The 25,296-nt window shown below is 47.4% G+C and overlaps 1 protein-coding gene across 1 annotated transcript in view; it reads left to right on the forward strand.

The window, feature by feature from the left end:
- The window catches only part of LOC120032010 (filamin-A-like), a 43,820-nt gene extending 38,296 nt beyond the window's left edge, over positions 1 to 5,524 (forward strand). The window contains exons 37-38 of the mRNA XM_038977917.1: positions 4,116 to 4,328; positions 4,463 to 5,524. Of these exons, the coding sequence (XP_038833845.1) occupies positions 4,116 to 4,328; positions 4,463 to 4,650 (401 nt within the window). The 3' untranslated portion in view covers positions 4,651 to 5,524. The remainder of the gene's footprint in view (positions 1 to 4,115; positions 4,329 to 4,462) is intronic.
- The last annotated feature ends 19,772 nt before the right edge of the window (positions 5,525 to 25,296 follow it).

The following is a 25,296-nucleotide window of genomic DNA, read 5'->3' on the forward strand; positions in this document are numbered from 1 at the left end:
GACACATAGTGATGTGGTGAATGAAGTTGATTGGGGGCTCTGGTGGAAAGGGGCAAGTGTGTTGAGCCATGGGACAAATCTTAGTGCAGGGGTGGCAGTCCTTTTTGCACCGGGTCTGTCTGTAAAAATTTGCTCCTCAAAGGAGGTGTGTAAGGGCAGGTTGCTTGTTGTTAAAGCAGAAATTAACAGCATGGGCTTTGTTTTTATAAATGTGTATGCGCCTAACACAGGGAGAGAAAGAGGGGTTCTATTTGGGAGTCTTAGACAGGAACTCTCACAAGTAGCGCCTGAGGAGACGCTGGTGAAAAATGAAAAAAAAAAAAATGAAAAAAAGTGATCGGAGGTGACTGGAACTGTACAATGGATTTGACAAAAGACAGAAATGGGGAAGAGCCTCATTCAGTGTCAGTGGGAGTGTTAGGGGACATCATTAACCAGTTCGACCTAGTGGATGTTTGGAGAACTAAACATCCAAACACAAGACAGTATACATGGGTGAAGGTCTTTGGGGCTAGGGTGAGTGCAGTCCGACTTGATCGTTTTTACATGTCCAGGAATCAGAGCAATAGGCTGCTGGGCGCTACCATTCTCCCAGTGGGGTTTTCGGATCACCACATAACCATGGCTCGGCTGTCTATTTCACCAGGGCCGCGGCAGGCATCTCATTGGAAGTTCAATGTAAAGCTCTTACAAGATGCCACTTTTTGCTCAGGTTTCCAGACTTTTTGGGAAAGGTGGGGGCAGCGAAGAGAGGAATATGAGTCTCTGAGTCAATGGTGGGATGTGGGGAAAGTGCAAATTCGGCTTTTCTGTCAACAGTACACAGCTCTCTCATCCTCAGAGGCTAGGAGAGTATTGGGGGAACTAGAGCGGTGTATTAGTGAGATGGAGGTAGAGATGGTGGGGCAAGGCAATGTAGGCCTCCAGGCTAATTTAGCCGAATTACGTAGGGACCTGGGCAGTTTTTTCCAGGTTAAAGCAAAGGGAGCACTTGTAAGAGCTAGGTTCTCCATGCTCAAGGAGATGGATGCTCCCAGCTCCTTCTTCTTTGGTTTGGAAAGACAGAGCAGTGAAGCCAAGGGTATGCATTGTTTACGGCTCTCTGATGGGCGGGTGACCTCTGTGGTGGGGGAGATGCGGGAGCGGACTGTGGAGTTTTATACTGAATTGTATAGGGCAGAAATGTGTGATCCTATGTGTGCTCAGGTCTTGTTCGCAGGACTCCCTAAGCTCTCTCGGGCACAGAGGGATGAAATGGACATTCCTCTGTTGTCACATGAACTGGCAGAGGCCGTAACCCAGATGTCCCCCGGTCGTGCACCGGGGGTCGATGGACTCCCAGTGGAGTTTTACAAAAAATTCTGGGGAACAATTGGACAGGACTTCTTTTGCGTCTTGCGTGAATGCGTCGGGGTAGGAGAGTTGCCGATGAGCTGCCGTCGGGCGGCTCTGACTCTCCTGCCCAAAAAAGGGGACTTGTGTGAACTTAAGAACTGGAGGCCTGTGGCATTACTCTGTGCGGACTACAAGATTTTTGCCAAGGTCCTCTCTAACAGACTGAAGTCCCATCTGGACTCTATAATACACAAGGACCAGACATATTGTGTACCGGGACGCTCAATCACGGACAACTTGTTCTTGATTAGGGACATGTTGGACTTGTCGAGAGGTTCTAATGTGAACTTTGGACTGGTCTCTTTAGATCAAGAGAAGGCTTTTGATAGAGTGGATCATGAGTATCTGTTTAATGTGATGTCTGTGTTTGGGTTTGGGAAGAGTTTTGTGACCTGTGTGAAGCTGTTGTATGCTGGGGCGTCATGTATGGTTAAGGTGGGAGGGGGGCTCAGTAGGCCAGTCTGGGTGAGACGGGGCATTAGACAAGGATGCCCTCTATCTGGGCAGCTATACACACTAGCCATTGAGCCTTTTTTAGGACTGCTACGCAGGAGACTGCAGGGAGTGTGCTGGACAGGCATGGGTGTGGTGACAGGAATAGCAGTCTCAGCATATGCAGATGATGTTTCTGTGATGGTCAGGGATGGGCAAGATATGCAGGAACTAGAGACCAGTCTGAAGGTGTACGAGGGAGCTTCATCAGCTAAGGTAAACTGGGGAAAGAGCAAAGCTCTGTTATGTGGGGCATGGGGGGATAGGGCCCCTCCTCTCCTTCCAGGGGGTTTGCAGTGGGGTTGTGAAGGGCTTAAAGTGTTGGGGGTGTACCTGGGCTCGGAGAGGTGGGTCAGGAAGAACTGGGAGGAGCTGTCACAGGCAGTGGTGTCAAGACTAGCCAGGTGGAGGTGGCTCCTATCTCAAGTGTCATATAGAGGGAGGGTGCTGATAATTAACAACCTGGTGGCATCTTCCTTGTGGCATAAACTGGCTGTCCTCAACCCCCCCGCCGGTCTGCTTGCAGACCTGCAACGCAAGCTGGTGGACTTCTTTTGGTCGGGACATCACTGGCTGAAGGCAGCAGTGTTGTACATGACCGTCCACGAAGGAGGACAGGGCCTGGTGGAACTGGAGAGCAGGATGGCTGCTTTCCGGCTAAAGGCGGTGCAGAGACTGCTGTACCATACTGATGTTGGCTGGAGGGAACCAGCATGCGCGCTGCTGAGGAGAGCTGGCGGATTAGGGTTGGACCGGCAGCTGTTCCTCATGAAGCTGGAGAGGCTGAGTACAGCAGGTCTCTCAGAGTTTTACTCTGCGGTGCTGAGGACCTGGCAGCTATTAAGGCCCACACGAGAAGGGGGTGTGGAGCCTGGGCAGTGGGTGTGGGAGGAGCCTATTTTCCACAACCCAGCCATCCCTTTGAGATCGGTTCAGTCTGCCACCCTGCAGAGGCAACTGATGGCAGGGGGTGTACAAAGGCTAGGTGACCTGAGAATGCTGGGAGAGGAGGGGTGGAAAACCCCGGAGGTCTTGGCTCAACAAACAGGAATAACGTCTCTTAGGCTGCTGGAGAGATTCCTGGAGGAGGTCCAGGAGGCACTGTCTGAGCAGGTAAGGGGGGTGTTTGAGAGGCCAAAGGGAGAGGGGCCACCAATGTTTCCGCCACTGCAGGTGACGGCAGAGACTGGAGACTGGCAAGGGGGTCTGGAGGACTTGTTAGATTTTAACACTCCGAGCCTGGGGGAGTTTGAGGGGGTGGGAGGTAAAGCCCTCTACAACCTCTGCGTTAAGGTTAGGAACATTAGAAGCCTAACAGGAGTGAAGGCACATCAGTGGCAGGGGGTATGTGGGGTGGAGAGTATGGTGGGGTTTAGATGGAGGGCGCTCTACAAACCCCCAGTACCAAAGAGGTCAGGGGACCTCCAGTGGAGGGTTCTTCATGGAGCCCTGGCCACTAACAGCTGGTTGGCACGGGTTGATCCGGGAATTGGGCAGGGGTGTCCTTTCTGTCAAATGAAAGAAACTGTGATTCATGTGTTTTCTGTGTGCACCAGGTTAATGCCATTAATGTCTCTGTTGGAATGTCTGTGTGAGAGGTTGGGGGTGGTTTTTGCTGTTGGGATGTATAAACAATGGGATACAGGTATTCGAGTAAGGAGAAAGCAAAATGTGTGTTGTTGAATTTTCTGTTTGCTCAGGCAGAGAAACAGGGTCAAAGGTGGGGGGATAACAGACCCTTTACTACTGTTTAATGGGATGGTCTCTGCGCGCCTTAGGGTTGAGTTTGAGTTCTATAAAATGATAAAATGTGTGGAGATGTTTGAGGAGATATGGTGTGTTGGGGGGGCTGTCTGCATTGCTGGGGAAGATGTTTTGGATATACGGTTGTAGTAGTGGGTATTGTTTTTGTGTATGGTGAATTGTATCATGTGGGAGATGGAAAGGTGAGTATGGTACATGTATGCAGTACAGGATATATTTTGGTTTTTTATTTGGGGGGGGGGGGGCGGGTGGGTGGCGAGTTTGAAATGAAATAAGAATGCTTCAGTAAAGAAAGACAAAAAGTCAAAGTCTCTCTCTCTCTCCCTCTCTCTCCCTTCTCTCTCTCTCTCTCTCCCTTCTCTCTCTCTCTCTCCCTTCTCTCTCTCTCTCTCCCTTCTCTCTCTCTCTCTCTCTCTCTCTCTCTCTCTCTCTCTCTCTTGCTCTCTCTCTCTCTCTCTCTCTAGGTGCTCGTCTCTCTGGTGGTCACAGTCTACATGAAACTTCGTCCGTACTTGTGGAGACAGTAACCAAGTCGTTGTCGTCGTCGTCGTCGATGGGCGTGGCCTATGGCCCTAAGTTCTCTTCGGATGCCAGTAAGGTGGTCTCCCGGGGCGCCGGCCTATCAACGGCCTTTGTAGAGCAGAAGAACACCTTCACAGTGGACTGCAGCAAAGCAGGTAAGAGGCGATGGTCATACACACGCAGACACACACGCAGACAGACACGTGTACAAATGCACCCACATACAAAGTATACACACGCAGATACACTCACACAAATACTTAATGTTGCCGTATTGCTTCCCTTATAGGAACTAACATGTTGATGGTGGGGGTACACGGACCCAAGACCCCGTGTGAAGAGGTCTACGTTAAACACCTGGGCAACAGGATGTACAACGTCACCTACACCGTCAAAGAACAGGGCAACTACATCCTCATTGTCAAATGGGGGGATGAAAATGTCCCCGGCAGCCCCTTCCATGTCACCGTCCCCTAAAATGGACTCATCCATCCCCTGTACAACCCCCTGCTGTATCCCAGAATGGACTCGTGCAACACCCCCACAGACACACTAAAGATGCAAAGACTTTTTCCGTCTGTCCGGGGGGGAGTAAGTTACCCATCATGCATTGTACCACATTTCTCTGATAACTCATCCAGGCGACATCACAAAATCTGAGGTGCCAATCATCCTATGTCTGCGCCGCCCCACCAACTAGCCATCCTGTTGCTGTTTACTTTCAATGTGAGAGAATGTAAAAAGAGGTCAAATCATGTTTTCTGTCTGTATCAGCCTATGCTAGTATTTTCAGAGCACAAACACAGTATGCAGTCACTACCATGTGCTTTTTAGCTAGTCCCCCAATGGTGTCCCACACTGCCTGTACTGGCCTGGTCAAAATGGCTGCCTTACATGAGGGAAGATGGCTGTGACGTCACTGTCTGGGTCACTGACAGACAGAGAGGAGTTATTTACCTTTATTTATTCAGTCCTTTTATTTTCTTTGACAGAAAATTGTCTTATATTGTTTCAAAGGAGAAGATTTCTGTCGATTTTAGAAAGTATTCTCCCTCATACCGGGCCGTCCTTTGTCATTACGGGTGTAACCATGGACACAGAGATGTGGTTGGCCAAGAATTTTGTACTGAGGAAGAGGGTATGGCGTAGCAATCGGTTTATCGTGTGAATGTTTAATTAAGAAGTCCACAGAGAGATATTACAGTGGAACAGTATCATAGTGACATTTTATAGTGATTTTATATGTAAGAAAATGAACAGATAAAAACTCTTAATTGTTTGATATACTAACCTTCTGTTTTGCAAGGATGTGCAGGCATAATAAAACGTTTACCTGCTGACTTACCATTGAAAAGCAAAAATGTGTTGTCTTTTGTCTTAATTTAAAGTGTGTGTTTGTGTGGGTGTATTTTTTATTTTATTTTAATTTTTGCAATTTAGTATATTTAGTTGTAACCAAAGGTGGTCCTTTGTAGCTCAATTGGTAGAGCATTGTGCTTGTAACGCCAGAGTAGTGGGTTCAATTCCCAGGACCACCCATACGTGTAATGTAAGCACACATGACTGTAAGTGATGTTGGATAAATGCGCCCGCTAAATGGCATGCATTGTTATATTAGCATTTTAGCATTTTGTATATCTGTACAACAGTGCTACTTGCTGGTGATAATGGGCTATTACAGATGGTTGGTGAAATCACTCAGTTAAAACAGTGATTCCCAACCCTGGTCCTCCAGTAACCCCAACAGTACACAGTTTTGTTGTAGCCCTGGATAAACACAGTCGAATCAGGTGTGTTTGTCCAGGGTTACAATATGAATGTGTACAGTTGGGGTTACTGGAGGACCAGGGTTGGGAATCACTGAGGTAAAATAAACCACAATGTAAAGTGTTACCTGATTTCCTTATGGACCTTAGGAAAAGTGTAGCATCATACAGAGCTTTTTCCTGTACTTCCTCCCTAAATAATCTGACTACAGGAATGTCCCCTCTCTGCCTGAGGGCAATATTACCACTGTGGGACTCTAATGGACCCCCTGTTCCAGTGTAATCACGTTGTCATTACAGACCAGTGGGAGTTAAACCTTCAGCTGGGCCAGAGGCAGGCAGTAAGGGAGCTGCGTTCAGGACTATTACCCTGCACTGTCAATGATATCACAGCCTGAGTCATGTTTAGTACGTTGCACAATGTTTTGAACTGCACTAAACTGCGTTGCTTTACTGTATGGTGTGTTGTTACACTGTGCAGCACCACCCTGTGTGTTGGTTTCAGCCATAGTCCAGTGGTACGATCAACTTTGATCAATTCATTGGGTGATTCATTAGTTGATTGGTTGACTCCCTAATGATGCAGTTGTTTTATTGGTTGAATGTAATGAACTGAAGAGCAGAACGAAAGCCTCCACACACAAAGAGAGCTGGTGCCTCTCTGGAGAGCCAGAGAGCAGTGAGCCTTGCCTCCAGAGATCTGGAATCTATGAGCTGTGTCCTCTGTGTGTGTGTGTGTGTGTGTGTGTGTGCGTGTGTGCATGGGGAGTTTTTTTTTCATCTGTGTTCCGTCCGAGTGCTGATGGTCTCCCTTTGTCACACATCCTCTGCTGTGACAGCGAGTGGAAGTGGAATGGGTGTTGCTATCACAAAATGCAATCACCGGAGTTTTAATGTGAAAGTCCCATAGTGACAACAGAGATGGGGAACTGTGATCAGACACATTTCATACCTTTTCATCTACCGCCAACACTGTGTCAACACAACAGCAGGCAGGCGAAACCTGCAGGTTCACACACACACACACACACACACACACACACACACACACACACACACACACACACACACACACACACACACACACACACACACACACACACACACACACACACACACACACACACACACACACACACACACACATACTTTCCCTACTGCTTCTTTCTGACACACATTTGTCTCTGTCTCTTCTGCTGTCACTCTATTCAGACCCCCAGAACTGTGCAGTAAACACAGAGGGAGATACCCTGCACAATCCCTGTAATGGAAAAGGCCCTGATTTCAATTCATGCCTCATATATCATTTATAGTGAGTGGAATTTATTCTTTTTCTGCACGGGATATGAAATGGGAAGGGCTCCTGGGCATTGGGGAGGCTCTGTATGGCACTGTATGGCAGGCTGGGCTAAATTATTAAGGCCCTGTGAAAAAGCATGGTAAGCATACAGGCCTAGAAGCATCAATCTCTCTCTCTCTCTCTCTCTCTCTCTCTCTCTCTCTCTCTCTCTCTCTCTCTCTCTCTCTCTGTCCCCCTTCTCTCTCTCTTTCTCTCTCTCTCTTTCTCTCTCTCTCTCTCTCTCTCTCTCTCACTGGGATAAAATATTGTAAAGGCCGTATTGTAAACGATTCTCAATGTTTGCATATCAATAAGAATGTTGGGTTCAGGCGTTAGAACTCAGGTTATGCAAAAAGTGTTCTGATTGGTAGAATTGTACACTTTGGCTCTATCATAGACCTATGTAGCCACTCATACTAACCCACCTGTTTCCATGGTAGAAGTTCTCCAAACGGCCTTTAGGTGGAAGCAAAGAGCTAGGAACTGCAAGAACACCTCATTTATCCCTATCCTGGTATGAACAATCGGCTACTAATGCAATGCAGCTAGGTTGCACTTATTATAGATGGAAAAAGTCAACCCTGACTAGTTCTACAATGTGGGAGGACATATCATTGGCAGGAAACATGGTTGAACATGAAATGAATCGGAAAAGGCCTAAGTCATTGAAAGACAGAGCGAGGGAAGGAGGGAAAAAGAGGGAGAAAGAGAGAGAGAGAGAGAGAGAGAGAGTATAATTAGTGCTTAGAATGGTGCTTTGTGTGCCTTGTCTGTTCAACAGGATGTGAATCCATACTGGTTATTACTGAAACCATACAGATTGGTGGAGGGAGAAAAGGATGGATAAATGAAGGGAGGGAAAAGAATTAGAAAGATGTTGAAAGAGAGAAATAGAGGACGATTGAGAGAATGGACGCAGAGATAAACAGGTAATGAATGACAGAGTGAAGAAGAGATGGAGAAATAGAAGAGTGATTTGGTGTTAGTGTTGTTGGTTTCTCACAGTTGTGTGTGTGTGTGTGTGTGTGTGTGTGTGTGTGTGTGTGTGTGTGTGTGTGTGTGTGTGTGCGTGTGTGTGTCGTGTTAGGCCACATGGTGATAAGTGGTCCATGCTGTTTGCTGTCCTCCTTCAGACCATCTGGACCAGCAGCACTAACTGGACCATTACGGCCTACACACACACACCCACACACACCCACACATACACCAGTGGCAATCAAACCAAACCAAATTGTATTTGTCACGTGCTCCAAATACAACAGTTGTGGACCTTACAGTGAAATGCTTACTTACAAATGCTTATCCAACAATGCTTTTTAAAAATAAGTAATAAGTACAAAACAGAAAATAAAAGTAACAAATAATTAAACAGCAGAAGTTAAATAACAATAGCGAGACTATATACAGGGGGTACCGGTACAGAGTCAATGTGCGGGGGCACCGGTTAGCTGAGGTAATTGAGGTAATATGTACATGTAGGTAGAGTTAAAGTGACTATGCATAGATTATAAACAGAGAGTAGCAGCAGCGTAAAAGAGTTCTGGGCAGCCCTTTGATTAGCTGTTCAGGAGTCTTATGGCTTGGGGTAGAAGCTGTTAAGAAGCCTCTTGGACCTAGACTTGGCTCTCCGGTACCGCTTGCCATGCGGTAGCAGAGAGAACAGTCTATGACTAGGGTGGCTGGAGTCTTTGACAATTTTTAGGGCCTTCCTCTGACACTGCCCGGTAAAGAGGTCCTGGATGGCAGGAAGCTTGGCCCCAGTGATGTACTGGGCCATATGCACTACCCTCTGTAGTGTCTTGTGGTCGGAGGCCGAGCAGTTGCCATACCAGGCAGTGACGCAACCAGTCAGGATGCTCTCGATGGTGCAGCTGAAGAAACTTTTGAGGATCTGAGGACCCATGCCAAATCTTTTCAGTCTCCTGAGGGGGAATAGGCGTTGTCGTGCCCTCTTCACGACTGTCTTAGTGTGTTTGGACCATGATAGTTTGTTGGTGATGTGGACACCAATGAACTTGAAGCTCTCAACCTGTTCTACTACAGCCTCGTCGATGAGAATGGGGGCGTGCTCTGTCCTCCTTTTCCTGTAGTCCACAATCATCTCATTTGTCTTGATCATGTTGAGGGAGAGGTTAATGTCCTGGCACCACACGACCAGGTCTCTGACCTCCTCCCTATAGGCTGCCTCATTGTTGTCGGTGATCAGGCCTACCACTGTTGTGTCATCGGCAAACTTGATGATGGTGTTGGAGTCGTGCCTGGCCATGCAGTCATGAGTGAACAGGGAGTACAGGAGGGGACTGAGCACGCACCCCTGAGGGGCCCCTGTGTTGAGGATCAGCTTGGCGGATGTGTTGTTCCCTACCCTTACCACCTGGGGGCGGCCCGTCAGGAAATCCAGGATCTAGTTGCAGAGGGAGGTGTTTAGTCCCAGGGTCCTTAGCTTATTGATGATCTTTGAGGACACTATGGTGTTGAACGCTGAGCTGTAGTCAATGAATAGCATTCTCACATAGGTGTTCCTTTTGTCCAGGTGGGAAAGGGCAGTGTGAAGTGCAATAGAGATTGCATCATCTGTGGATCTGTTGGGGCGGTATGCAAATTGGAGTGGGTCAAGGGTTTCTGGGACAATGGTGTTGATGTGAGTCATGACCAGCCTTTCAAAGCACTTCATGGCTACAGATGTGAGTGCTACGGGTCGGTAGCCATTTAGGCAGGACTATGGTGGTCTGCTTGAAACATGTTGGTACTACAGACTCAGTCAGGGACAGGCTGAAAATGTCAGTGAAGACACTTGCCAGTTGGTCAGCGCATGCTCAAAGTACACGTCCTGGTAATCCGTCTGGCCCTGAGGCCTTGTGACTGTTGATCTGTTCACATCGGCTACGGAGAGCGTGATCACACAATCTCCATAAACAAACATTGTCAGTAGAATGACTCAGTAACTTTCAACGTGGCACCACCATAGGATGCCACCTTTCCAACAAGTCAGTTTGTCAAATTTCTGCCTTGCTAGAGCTGCCGCGGTCAACTGTAAGTGCTGTTATTGTGAAGTGAAAACTTCTAGGAGCAACAATGGCTCAACCACAAAGTGGTAGGTCACACAAGCTTACAGAACGGGACCACTGAGTGCTGAAGCGCGTAGCGCGTAAAAATCATCTGTTCTCGGTTGCAACGCTCACTACTGAGTTTGAAACTGCCTCTGGAAGCAACGTCAGCACAATAACTGTTTGTTGGCAGCTTCATGAAAATGGGTTTCCATGGCCGAGCAGCCTCACACAAGTCTAAGATCACCATGCGCAATGCCAAGCGTCGGCTGGAGTGGGGTAAAGCTTGCCTCCATTGGACTCTGGAGCAGTGGAAACACGTTCTCTGGAGTGATGAATCACGCATCACCCTCTGGCAGTCCGATGGACAAATCTGAGTTTGGCGTATGCCAGAAGAACGCTACCTGCCCGAATGCATAGTGCCAACTGTAAAGTTTGGTAGAGGAGGAATAATGGTCTGGGGCTGTTTTTTACCTTAGTTACATTGAAGGGAAATCTTAATGCTACAGCATACAATGACATTCTAGACAATTCTGTACTTCCAACTTTGTGGCAACAGTTTGGGGAAGGCCCTTTCCTGTTTAAGCATGACAATGCCTCTGTGCACAAAGTGTGGTCCATACTGAAAATGGTTTGTCGAGATCGACCTCAACCCCATCGAACCCCTTTGGGATGAATTGGAACACCGACGACAAGCCAGGCCATATATTTGGCTCTGTGATTTGCATACAGCTACTACTGCTTTTTGAGCTCAATACAACCTTTTACTGCAAATACGTTTTTAAAAAATGGTCCACGCTGATTTTTTCAGGGCGAAAAAGTATTTTTTTGCAGTCCATCAAATCATTTGCCGCCTTTCATGATCGGACATAACGGTAGTCTATTGATTTCCAAGCATTTAGAACGAAGAGCTGTTTGGGAGTCAAGATGGCTCTTGTACATGAATGGAGCCAAATGAGATGGCTCTTTTATGGGAATGGAGCCAAATGAGACTTCTCTTTTATGTGAATGGACACAAATGAGACGGCTCTTTTACGTGAATGGAGCCAAATGAGACTTCTCTTTTATGGGAATGGAGCCAAATGAGACTTCTCTTTTATGGGAATGGAGCCAAATGAGACTTCTCTTTTACGTGAATGGAGCCAAATGAGACTTCTCTTTTACGTGAATGGAGCCAAATGAGACTTCTCTTTTATGGGAATGGAGCCAAATGAGACTTCTCTTTTATGGGAATGGAGCCAAATGAGACTTCTCTTTTATGGGAATGGAGCCAAATGACACTTCTCTTTTACGTGAATGGAACCAAATGAGACGGCTCTGTCACATGAATGGAGCCAAATGACACTTCTCTTTTATGTGAATGGAGCCAAATGAACTGGCTCACGGAAAAGACTCGGAATGTCCATCACTACTATACACAGCCATTATCATTGTTACTATATTAGCTACCTTCATAGTCAACATACATTATGTGTTGTGTACATGTTGTCTGTCAATGGTTATTTTTACTTGTTTTGTACACCAGAGGGCACTATATGTTGGTGTCATGGGTCACTGGTCACGTGTGTATATATAGGTAGCACAGGTGACCAGGAAGGGTTAGCCCAGGTGAGAGCAGAGGGCATAAGTTGTTACCATATCACAGATACAGCTTATAGAATGCATCTCTCTGCACCTTTTCTGTTGGAATATGTGTTTTGGAGCTATTTATATACGCAATAAATGGGAACTTCACCCAAAAGAGTAACGTTTGGAAAGCTGATGTTTGTGGACGTGTTATGGACAGCCCTTTCCTGTGCCAGTGGCTTTTCACAGGGAATCGTCACTACACAAGTAAGAACTTTGCTCATTGCTTGCAGCATGTCGGATTATTGGAATCCTTCGTGCTGTGCCTACGACAAAGAACAAGGATTGTGGCAAACATTTCCCGCAGAAACGAGAAGAATCCAAGAGCCAAATCTCCTGCGCCATTGCTCATCAAAGGACATTGCTATGTGTGCTTCGCTCCTGTGCTTCGCGATGCAAGTTGAACATTGTTTTGAAAATTTTGTAGTGGAATAACAATTGGAGTCAGTGTTTCACAGGGAAATTCTATCCAATATGTTGATGCTTCATTTATGAACATTAGAACAGAGTATTGGGCTCTGGATTAATTTAGCATTGGTGAAAAGGCAAAGAGTGACTTTATGCCATTGAACCCACATTCTGTTGAATGGGCTGCGTGAGATAAAGATGGGTTGTAAACTGCTCTGTTAAATGATCACTGTAGATATTCGCAGAACATTTTAAGAAATCGACAGATATGAAAATAATGAAAAAAATACTCATATTGTGAACTGTGTGAAACAGCGTCAGTCTGCCTTTGTACAGCAGGGTCATATTGGGGCCGGCGTTGTTTGCTGATTGGCAGCGATGCTCCACAGACCATCGCCCCTGCTGATGACGACAGTGTTAGAGATGGACCCCACACCAGTGTGACCCAATTGGTGTGGGTTGCTGGCGGTCACTTAGGAGACGGTGGTGAAAACCCAGGACAGATTGGCTGCCTTGCTGTTACTGCCCACCTCGTCTACATGTGAGACAAGCAGGAATGGCAAACTGGGTGCTACAGGATGCTGCCTTGGACAACCCGTCAAGCTACTAAGTAGCTGACCTTGTTATAGGCTGAGCTGGGGCTAAACTACTACAGAGCTGACCTTGTTATAGGCTGAGCTGGGGATAAACTACTACAGAGCTGACCTTGTTATAGGCTGAACTGGGGCTAAGCTACTACAGAGCTGACCTTGTTATAGGCTGAGCTGGGGCTAAGCTACTACAGAGCTGACCTTGTTATAGGCTGAGCTGGGGCTAAGCTACTACAGAGCTGACCTTGTTATAGGCTGAGCTGGGGCTAAGCTACTACAGAGCTGACCTTGTTATAGGCTGAGCTGGGGCTAAGCTACTACATAGCTGACCTTGTTATAGGCTGAGCTGCTAAGTGCTAGCAACCTCTGGTCCTGCAGATCATCCCTCCATGAAGACACAAATACAAACACCTTGTTGGCTCCTTGTTTGCATTTGTATAATTGTTTCTTGCCTAAGTCAGATAACAATTAGGGGCCGGTGTGTAGGAGCCATTTTGGCCTGTTTATGTGTTGTGTATTTGATGTCTGTAAAGGGTTATTTTTATTTGTTTGGTACACTAGAGGGCACTCGAGTGGCGCAGCGGTCTAAGGCACTGCTTCTCAGTGCTAGCGGCGACCCTACAGTCCCTGGTTCAAATCCAAGCTGAATCACACCTGGCTGTGATTGGGAGTCCCATAAACAAGAATTTGTTCCTAACTGACTTGCCTAGTTTAAATAAAGGTTAAAAAAATAATAATATGTTGAGGTAATGGGTCGCTGGTCACATGTGTATATATGATATGTAGCACAGGTGACCCGGAAGGGTGAGGAGAGGGCATACAGTTGTTACTGTATCACAGATACAGCTTATAGAATCTTTTCTATAGGAATATGTGTTTTGGAGTTATTTATATTTTATATGCACTATAAATGGGAACGCACCCAAAAAGAGTAATGTTTGGAAAGCTGATTCTTGTGGACGTGTTATGGACAGCTCTCTCCTGTGCCAGTGGCTTTTCAAAGGGAATCGCCACTACACTTACAGTTACTATGGAAGTCTATGGAATGGGGTGAGAACCATGAGCCATGAGGTTTTGTGTTGAAATTAATATACACAGAGGAGGATGGAAGCTAGCTGTCCTCCGGCTACACCATGGTGCTACCCTACAGAGTGCTGCTGAGGCTACTGTAGACATTCATTGCAAAACAGTGTGTTTTAATCATGTACTTGGTGACATGTGAATATATTTAGTATAGTTTTAAATAAAAAGTTAACTTTTTAACTTTTTTAAAATGTTTCACTACTTTTATTTGTTTCACTATCTTTATTTGTATGTAATTCACTGTCTTGAAGGGTCCAACCCTTCCTCCTCTGAGGAGCCTCCACTGACACACACACACACACACACACACACACACACACACACACACACACACACACACACACACACACACACACACACACACACACACACACACACACACACACACACACACACACACACACACACACTTATTTTCTTGTCTCCATTGTCCTATTATGTCTCCCACTATCCCTCCTCCTCTCTCTCTCATCCTCCTTCACATTGTTTTCCTTCTTCTTTCTAAAATAACAACCTTCACAAGAACAGTATAATTGAAGATCCTGTTGCTCTCTCTTTTCTCCCCCTGATGCTCCACAGTGTGATTGTGTACCCTGCTGGGCTGGGTGGCAGCATGCGTACATGTTTGTGTGTCTGTCTGATAATACAAGTGTGTGTTGGCGTACATTCGTATGTACGTTACATGTGTCTGTGGCCCCTAGCACCGTGGCTCAGAGCATAGAGGCAGTGAGTGCAGCAGGCTCTTTTAATGAAGGCATTAATAACGGTATTATTAGGATAAATGGACGGAATGTAATTAATACTGTTCAGAGATGAGGGGATGAGGGGAGAGGAAGAGGGGAAAGGCGGATAAAAATAGCCCTCCTATTTTTACCAGCCAGAATTCTAATCCAGGAGAAGAAATTAAGTATCGTACCAGACCCAGACCCCCTGGCCTGATCTCCTCTCTCCCTCCTCCCCAGACACCCATGGCCTGATCTCCTCTCTACCTCCTCCCCAGACACCCTGGCCTGATCTCCTCTCTCCCTCCTCCCCAGACACCCTGGCCTGATCTCCTCTCTCCCTCCTCCCCAGACCCCCTGGCCTGATCTCCTCTCTCCCTCCTCCCCAGACACCCATGGCCTGATCTCCTCTCTACCTCCTCCCCAGACACCCATGGCCTGATCTCCTCTCTACCTCCTCCCCAGACACCCATGTCCTGATCTCCTCTCTACCTCCTCCCTAGACACCCATGGCCTGATCTCCTCTCTACCTCCTCCCCAGACACCCATGGCCTGATCTCTTCTCTACCTCCTCCCCAGACCCCCTGGCCTGATCTCTTCTCTCCCTCCTCCTCTAACCCCATGGCCTGATCTCCTCTCTACCTCCTCCTCTAACCCCATGGCCTGATCTCCTCTCTTCTTCCTCCCCAGACACCCATGGCATGATCTCTTCTCTACCTCCTCCTCTAACCCCATGGCCTGATCTCCTCTCTACCTCCTCCTCTAACCCCATGGCCCGATCTCTTCTCTACCTCCTCCTCTAACCCCCTGGCCTGATCTCTTCTCTACCTCCTCCTCTAACCCCCTGGCCTGATCTCTTCTCTACCTCCTCCTCTAACCCCCTGGCCTGATCTCTTCTCTACCTCCTCCTCTAACCCCATGGCCTGATCTCCTCTCTCCCTCCTCCCCAGACACCCATGGCCTGATCTCCTCTCTTCCTCCTCCCTAGACACCCATGGCCTGATCTCCTCTCTACCTCCTCCCCAGACACCCAAGGCCTGATCTCCTCTCTACCTCCTCACCTAACCCCCTGGCCTGGCCTGATCTCCTCTCTACCTCCTCCCCAGACACCCAAGGACTGATCTCCTCTCTACCTCCTCACCTAACCCCCTGCCCTGGCCTGATCTCCTTTCTACCTCCTCCCCAGTCACCCAAGGCCTGATCTCCTCTCAACCTCCTCCCCAGACACCCATGGCCTGATCTCCTGTCTACCTCCTCCCCAGACACCCATGGCCTGATCTCCTCTCTTCCTCCTCCCCAGACCCCCTGGCCTGATCTCTTCTCGACCTCCACCCCAGACACCCAAGGCCTGATCTCCTCTCTACCTCCTCCCCAGACACCCATGGCCTGATCTCCTCTCTACCTCCTCCTCTAACCTCCTGGCCTGGCCTGATCTCTTCTCTACCTCCTCCTCTAACCCCCTGGCCTGATCTCTTCTCTACCTCCTCCTCAAACCCCCTGGCCTGATCTCTTCTCTACCTCCTCCTATAACCTCCTGGCCTGGCCTGATCTCTTCTCTACCTCCTCCTCTAACCCCCTGGCCTGATCTCTTCTCTACCTCCTCCTCAAACCCCCTGGCCTGATCTCTTCTCTACCTCCTCCCCAGACACCCATGGCCTGATCTCTTCTCTACCTCCTCCCCTAACCCCATGGCCTGATCTCCTCTCTACCTTCTCCCCAGACACCCCTGGCCTGATCTCCTCTCTACCTCCTCCTCTAACCCCATGGCCTGATCTCCTCTCTTCCTCCTCCCCAGACCCCCTGGCCTGATCTCCTCTCTACCTCCTCCCCTAACCTCATGGCCTGATCTCCTCTCTACCTCCTCCCCCTTATTCCTCTATATCCCCTTCTCTCGTTCTTCCTCTCAGATCTGTCCCATTATCTCTTCCACCTATTCTTAAACCCCCATTATATACTTTCCCTCATCCCTTCTCTACCTCCTCCTTCCCCTCTACCTCACCCTCTTCTCTCCCCAATCTATTCCTCAATCTACTCCCCCTTCCCCATTATAAACCTCCTCACCCCTCTCATCTCCCTCCCTCTCTCCCTTTCCTGTGTCTAACCCACATACAGCCCCATTCACTTGTTACTTGCATTCTCTCCTCCTGTGTTCTTTTTGACTGATAACAGCTCACATATTCAAGAACACTATTCAGCCCTCGACAGTTGCTCCCATTTAAACATCTCTGTGTCCACTCCCCCCTTTTCACCTTCTCTTGCTCATGTTCTCTGTCTCTCTCTCTCTCGCTCTCTCTCTCTCTCTCTCGTTCTTTCTTTCTTCCTCACTCTTTTCATTTCATCTCCTAGCCTAGATTGGCATGTCTGGACAAAGAGAGACCTGAAAGAACCGGGTCATCTCTCTGCTGGGTGCCTTAACTGTGATTGTGTGTGTGTGTGTGTGTGTGTGTGTGTGTGTGTGTGTGTGTGTGTGTGTGTGTGTGTGTGTGTGTGTGTGTGTGTGTGTGTGTGTGTGTGTGTGTGTGTGTGTGTGTGTGTGTGTCAGCCATTCATACAGTAAATACAGAGAGGGATTCAGGAGCCTGAATTCTGTGGATTACAGCGTTGTATAGAACAGGGGGAACAGTCCTTGCTCTCTGTTCTGATGAGGTATTAGCCATAGAACCACTCAACCACCTTACATGATTGACTTAAAAAGTGGCTCTGTACAATAGGAGTTAATGGTCTCTCCCTTTGTGTTCGTTCTCTCTTTTCATTTTGCACACACACACACACACACACACACACACACACACACACACACACACACACACACACACACACACACACACACACACACACACACACACACACACACAGACAGAGTGGCAACATATTGCGTTTGTTTTTGTTGGAAAGGGCCCACTTTGGGTCAGTGCGATGTGTCCAAAGTGGGCGAACACGGTGTTTGTAGTCGTTTAAATGCATTAAACATTCACAATGAATTATTCAAATGATTGAATTGTTGGTCTCTGTTCAACGCATTGCTCCCCCCGAATCACAGGTCCTAATTGAAAACAGCCTGGATTCAGAAACGATTATCCGTGTCTCTCTCCCTCCCTCTCTCTTCAGCTCCCTCCCAGAGAGAGAGCGATCATGGGAACAGAGACTGATCTGCATATTTTTGATGGGCAGAGTCTGTCTCTCATATACATACAGTGGCTTGCGAAAGTATGCACCCCCCTTGGCATTTTTCCTATTTTGTTTCCTTACAACCTGGAATTAAAATAGATTTTTTGGGGGTTTGTATCATTTGATTTACACAACATGCCTACGACTTTGAAAATGCAAAATATTTTTGGGAGTGAAACAAACAAGAAACAAGACAAAAAAATGGAAAACTTGAGCATGCATAACTATCCCCCCCCCAAAGTCAATACTTTGTAGACCCACCTTTTGCAGCAATTACAGCTGCAAGTCTCTTGGCACGTCTAGACCCTGGGATTTTTGCCCATTCTTCTAGGCAAAACTGCTCCAGCTCCTTCAAGTTGGATGGGTTCCGCTGGTGTTACAGCAATCTTTAAGTCATACCACAGATTCTCAATTGGATTGAGGTCTGGGCTTTGACTAGGCCATTCCAAGACATTTAAATGATTCTCCTTAAACCACTCAAGTGTTGCTTTAGCAGTATGCTTAGAATCATTGTCCTGATGGAAGGTGAACCCCCGTCCCAGTCTCAAATCTCTTGAAGACTGAAACAGGTTTCCCTCAAGGATTTCCCTGTATTTAGCACCATCCATCATTCCTTCAATTCTGACCAGTTTCCCGGTTCCTGCCGATGAAAAACATCCACACAGCATGATGCTGCCACTGTGGGGATGATGTTTTCGGGGTGATGAGAGGTGTTGGGTTTGCGCCAGACAGCGTTTTCCTTGGTTGCCAAAAAGTTCAATTTTAGTCTCATCTAACCAGAGTACCTTCTTCCATATGTTTGGGGAGTCTCCTTTTGGCGAACACCAAATGTGTTTGCTTATTGTTCTCTTTAAGCAATGGCTTTTTTCTGGACATTCTTCCGTAAAGCCCAACTCTGTGGAGTGTACGGCTTAAAGTGGTCCTATGGACAGATACTCCAATCTCCACTGTGGAGCTTTGCAGCTCCTTCAGGGTTATTTTTGGTCTCTTTGTTGCCTCTCTGATTAATGCCCTCCTTGCCTGGTCTGTGAGTTTTGGTGGGTGGTCCTCTCTTGGCAGGTTTGCTGTGGTGCCATATTCTTTCCTTTTTTAAATAATGGATTAAATGGTGCTCCGTGGCATGTTCAAAGTTTCAGATATTTTTTTATAACCCAACCCTGATCTATACTTCTCCACAACTATGTACCGGATCTGTTTGTAGAGCTCCTTTGTTCTTCATGGTGCCCCTTGTTTAGTGGTGTTGCAGACTCTGGGGCCTTTCAGAACAGGTGTATATCTACTGAGATCATGTGACAGATCAGGTGACACTTAGATTGCACACAGGTGGACTTTATTTAACTAATTATGTGACTTCTGAAGGTAATTGGTTGCACCAGATCTTATTTAGGGGCTCCATAGCAAAGGGGGTGAATACATATGCACGCACCACTTTTCCATTTACATTTTTTATACATTTTGTGGAACAAGTTTTTTCATTTCACTTCACCAATTTGGACTATTTTGTGTATGTCTATTACATGAAATCCAAATAAAAAGCAATTTAAATGACAGGTTTTAATGCAACAAAATAGGAAGAATGCCAAGGGGGTGAATACTTTTGCAAGGCACTGTACATATTTGGCTGGCGATGTGCCAAGACACCGACTCGTGTTCTTCTGGAGAGAGTGCTGAAGAGAGATCAGTGAACAGCAGAACTAATGCTAGCTGGCTAACAACAGGTCGACTGTGTAAAAGACTGTTAGCGAATGTTTGCCAAAATTACCAGCGTTAGCATATGTTTGCCAAGTTGATTGCACCTCAGGTTAGCCTGTCAACCCATTAGAAAGGGTTGGCTGTAGGCTAGGCTAGGGTACATTAGGCTACATCTAGAATGCTAATCCATGTGTGTGTTTGAGTGGCAGCACACCCTAGAGTTTTGGACAGTGTCATGGCGGCATGCAGGCACCTACCACCCCATTCTCTCCTCAGACCACGCCACACTGGCTCTGACTGAGAGGTGGGAAATTGAGGTGAAAAAGAGAGCACAGAGCAGCAATATTTTTTGCGTGTGTGAGCGCGTGTGTGTGAGTGTGTACTCTGTGCTGTGTTCAATTCCACATGGAGTTGGAGAAATTGGGGAGAGAAAGGGAGGGGGGGAGGGGGAGAGACAGAGAGAAGAAGCGAGGGAGTTTGTTCAAATTTGCAGTGAACAAATGTAGCCGCTTGACTGACAGCAGCAGCAGGATTTACTGAGCCAATCTCATCCACCTCGTAGAAGGTCGTGACCCTTCCTTCTTTTATTAATCCACACTGGTTTTCGTGTAGCTGCTCTATCTAGGGGAGAGTGTGTATGAGTGCCTATTCCATTTTTTATATAGCACTGAGTGCTGATGTTGTGTTCAGAGCTGTGTGTGTGTTTGTGACCTTCAGATTGCAGGTCTGCCCAAGACTGGAGCAAAGCAACTGTTGAAGTACGGCTCTGTTTTAGATGTTAGGACAGCCTATCTGTCAATGGTGTATTGGAGGCGAAGTCAGGTGCAGGAGAGCACAGTGTAATGAACAGGCACACTTTTATTATAGTTCCAAAAAATGAGAGAACTACATAAATCAAACGTGCTCAAAAAACGGAACATAAAAGTAAAGCGCATAAACTAACACCACATAACATGAAACAATTACACACAAAACATGATGGGAAACAGAGGGTTAAATACAAGTAGCTTAATTGGGGAAATGAAAACCAGGTGTGTATGGAAACAAGACAAGACAAATGGTTATACGAAAAATGTAGTGGTGATGGCTAGAAAGCCGGTGACGTCCATCGCCGCCCGAACAAGGAGAGGAGCCGACTTCGGCGGAAGTCGTGACACTAGCTGTGTGGAGAAGAAGGTGCTGTTTGTATCCTTAAGTGTCCTTGTAGCCAAGACCTTTGAAATGTAATTTGTGGATTAAAATAAAATATAAACATTTGTTTGTGTGTGATTGTATCAGACTGTGAGTTTAAGCTCCCTGCCTGCCACACACAGACAAACACACACACTGCCTGCCTCTACTTAGAACATCTCTTGACAGACAGGCTAGCTACCCACTACTGTTGCTCAATTTTGTTAGCAATTAGCTGCTTTGTTGTGGTCAGTCAAGGTGTGCGTAATCCAATTAATACAACACAGAACAGGCAGAGATGAGCTAATTGTTCATTAACTTGCCTGTCTTGCTCAGATTGCTGCCCTGATCAGTAAATGGTGTAATTTGGACAGTTGGCCCCAAGCTTCATCAGCGAAGAGTCAGTAGACTGAGGAGAGTCAGCATTTGTCTCTGGTGAGCAGCTGGTCTAAGTGGTGTAATGGTGAGCACATTTATAATCTGGAATCCAATTATAGAGGTCTGATTTCCACCTGAGTGTGGGGTCTCCTCCAAACACCCAGGTGGATACACTCCACACCTGACAGAATCTTTACTGCACAATGAATGTTATTCTGAGCAGTAGAAAGTAGCTCAATGTGAGTATGGCTTCCTATTGGTGATACCAAGACTAGGGATGAATAATGTTGCAGTGCAGTATGAATTGTCGGCCATTGTTGCATCATTATAAATAGCACAGTGACACTGTGTCACCATTAGGATTAAAGGCTGGTTCAGTGTTATTAGTGTAGCTCATTTTGAATACAATAACTGAGTGGAAACAGCGTGACATAGTGAATGGTGCACCATACTGTTCCTAATACACTGGAGGTCAATACACATTTCTGGCATAAGAAATGGTACATCGGTCTGGTATCAAGCTCCTTATTGACAGAGTAGTTCCAGTGTAGCTCAGTGGGAGGGGCGGGATCAGAGGGGTTTGTCCTTTCCAGCTGTGTCATCTGATTGGCTGGCCACAGAGGTCAGCGGTCATCGTCTGTACTGGCTGGGAGACAAAGTAGTTCATTAGTGTTAAATTAGCTAGCCTGGTGGGTTAAACAGAGACACACAGCACACCTACCATCTGGAGAGATGAAGAGGAGGGGGAGGAGGACAGAGAGGGAAGCAACGCCATTTGGGGAGAGAAATGGTGTGAGAGAGACAGTAGGATGAGGTGTTGGATATAGGGAGTGACACCGTCGGCTATCAGAAGCCGTAGAAGACTGTGGGGGTGTGTGGTGTGTGGTGTGTGGTGTGTGGTGTGTGGTGTGTGGTGTGTGGTGTGTGGTGTGTGGTGTGTGGTGTGTGAGTGGGTGTAGCCTCCACGCTCGTCTGTAGCTGGAGCTTGACAGTGGTTCAGCCAGAGCAGAGGGACCCATTACCAGGAGTGTTTTCTAGCAGCTACAGTCACTCAATCTAAATAAAACACAGGTCTTTCTCATCAGCCTGCTCTCCTCAAAGACACAAACTGAGAGAAAATCAGAAAGAATCTCCTATTTTGTCTTTGATTCACCAGCAGAATTTGGAATATTCCGGGCCTGTCTTCAGACCCCATCTGCTCCCAGAGCCACGGTGTTCCCAGCGCTCCCTCTCAGCGTTCCCAGTCCCATAAAGAGATAAACACGACCTTGGATCATTAGCTCCGTCTCCTGGCTAATACCCTGCTCTCCTCCTCTCCTCCTCCGCTTTTATTCACTCCCTCGCTCTCTCTTTTTCTCTCTCTGTTTCTCTCTCCGTCTCGCTCCTCCTCTCCTGAGCCTCTTCAATTTGAGCAGATGTAATTTAATTAGCTGGCATCATCCCTCTATAAGCCCCCACCCACACACACGCCTGAAGTACACACACGCGCGTGCAACATGTACCCCCCCTTCCAGCCCATTTCCACTAATATCACCCCCCCCCCAGGTTATGGAGTCACGCCATTTGACTTTATTGCAGTTTCATCAGAGGCACTGATGTGTGTGTGTGTAGTGTGTGTCCTCTCTCACTCGTCTGGCTAACCTTTATTAAACCGTGATAGTCCATGACAACACCTACTCTTTCACTACAACAACCCGGTGAATGTTCTGGAAGCGGCTGCTATACGCACAACGTCTCCTCTGACTCATTCATCAGATCACGGTCCACACAGCCATTGGTTCCAGGCGATGGTTTTAGGTGACCGTCAACATGAGCGGTAGAGGGGGTGAAGTGACTGATGTTAGTATGCTGGTTTCCTTCATCCACACACAGAGCTGATCCTGAGGGATGGGCTGAGATGGATCTGTAGGTGTATGTTGGGGCTTTTATGAGGTATAACGGGGGTTGTGTGGGTGTGTGTGTGTGTGTGTTTGTGTTCAATCCCACAGTTTAACCCCAGCGAAATGGACAGTCTGCTCCAGAGGTGTATGGTGTCACAGCTGTTGTTTACAGCTTTCACGGGAGACGTCAGAGTGTTATTTACATTTCATAAGGAACACAATCATTCAATACACGTTATTGACCATCGGAAATTGTCATAGGACCTTTACATGTTGACATGCAATTACCTTCAATACTATGAAGAAAATGACCCACACTGTTACCAAGCAACTTACCTAAAGTTCTCTCCAACTTCCCCAGCCTATAACACTTGTTATTGGCTAATGGCTATGAAGTGACACAGGGATGAGGGGAGAGATATTAACTTCAGTGTAATCATCGCTGTCCCCCCTGTTCCCCAGGGCCCTGTGCTAATTGGTGGCAAGTCCTCAGGACCTCTCTTAGTCGTGCGCTAGGGGAGATAAGCTCATTATTTCTGCTGTCTGGTGTGTGTGTGTGTGTGTGTCAGAGTGCGTGTGTAATTACAGAGTGTTTGTGGGTATGCTGTTTCCCCGTGCTGGTGTGTGTGTGTGTGTGCGTAATTACAGAATGATTATAGGTCCAACCATGTCCTCTGTGTCTTACACACCTCGTTTAGGCCTTACCGTTCAGCAGCAGTTGTAATGGATGGCTCTGTGCCTCAGGGTGTCCTTGACCAGGTGTTGTAATCTCCCAGACCCCCCTCTCTTGTTCTCTCTCCCTCCTTTGCACTCTCTCATCCCTCCCTCCCTCCCTCCCTCCCTCCCTCCCTCCCTCCCTCCCTCCCTCCCTCCTCCGATCCACCTCTTTTCCTCCTTCTCATAATTTCCCCTCTACCCCCCCTTCAATTTACAAATTGTATTCCTCCTCTTCCCTCCCCTCCTCTTATACTTCGAATGATCTACCTGCAATGGTCTCATCTAGCCTGGCAGTAGATTTGTGACCCTGGCTTACATTGTCTCTCCCTAGGGGGCTGTTATAGGGGTGTGTGTGTGACAGGTGTGTGTGTGTATGGGTCATGTGTGACTGAGTGTACCATCCAGTATTTATGAGGTATACACATGCAAGGAGAGCACAACAAACTGTCTCGAGCCAAGGTTTTTCGGCTTGCCTTTTGGGTCCTACAGGTATAGTGATATGGTATGAGTGTGTGTGTGTGTGTGTGTGTGTGCGTGCGTGCGTGCGTGTGTGTGTGTGTGTGTGCGTCTGTTTGCATGTGCGTGTGTGTGCAGCATGTTTGTGTGTGGGTCTGGTCAGGTGTGTGTCCCATAATTTATTCGGTGGTATTTTATCCAGGTGGGCCTCTCTCTGGCTGGGTGACCTTGGAGCTGGGCCTCATGGTCCACTGGTCAGTCTCATGTCCCGTGGCCGCTCCACATGGCAGGGGTGAAAGTACTGCTCCGATCCCCCTCTACCCTCCTCTTCTCTGGCTATGCATGCTGGGGGGACCAGGTGCTTCTGGAGGTCACTGGAGGAAGGCCAGAGAGCACGGCCCACAGACCACATACTATGGGAAACAGAAGAGGGGAGAGAGGATGGGATGGTTTTTTAGCCCAGACGCAAGGACTGAAGGAGAGGGGAAGGCATGGGTTTGGAGCCCAGACTGTGAGACAAAGCAGGACAGGGTCACGGGTTGAGAAGTTGGTCATGCTCTGTAATGATGTGTCCCTCTGTTCCTTTGGTTCTAGGCAAGGTCAGAAAACGGAAGAGTGGGTCTCTACTAGCCTAGAGCCCCTCTCGCGTGCCTTTGTGCGATAGTGTGAGAGACAGTGTGAGTGTGTGTGCAGGATTATTCCCAAACTGACAGGGCAAGCGTTTATCTGTTCTTAATGCGGTGAAACTCTCCTCTCTCGCGCTCACTTTGTCTTTTCCTCTCTCTGCCCCACTGCCCTTGGAAATGGCCTCTCTCCCACCAATCATGAAATAAGCCTAGAGAGGGAGAGAGAACGTGAAAGAGGATAGCCACAGAAAATATGAGAGGGAAGGGAGGAGAGAGAATTGTTAAAGATTGTTAAAATTGGGAGAGAAGGACAGTGAGAGAGGGAAATAGAGAGAGATGAGTGAGAGAAAGAGATATTGAAATAAAGAGAGAGGGAGAGAGGGACATCGAGAGAAATAACAGAGAGCAAAAATAGAGAGAGTGAAATAAAGAGAGAGAGAGAGAGAGAGAGAGAC

The sequence above is a fragment of the Salvelinus namaycush genome, chromosome 38 (assembly GCF_016432855.1).
Source record: "Salvelinus namaycush isolate Seneca chromosome 38, SaNama_1.0, whole genome shotgun sequence".
Lineage (NCBI taxonomy): Eukaryota > Metazoa > Chordata > Actinopteri > Salmoniformes > Salmonidae > Salvelinus > Salvelinus namaycush.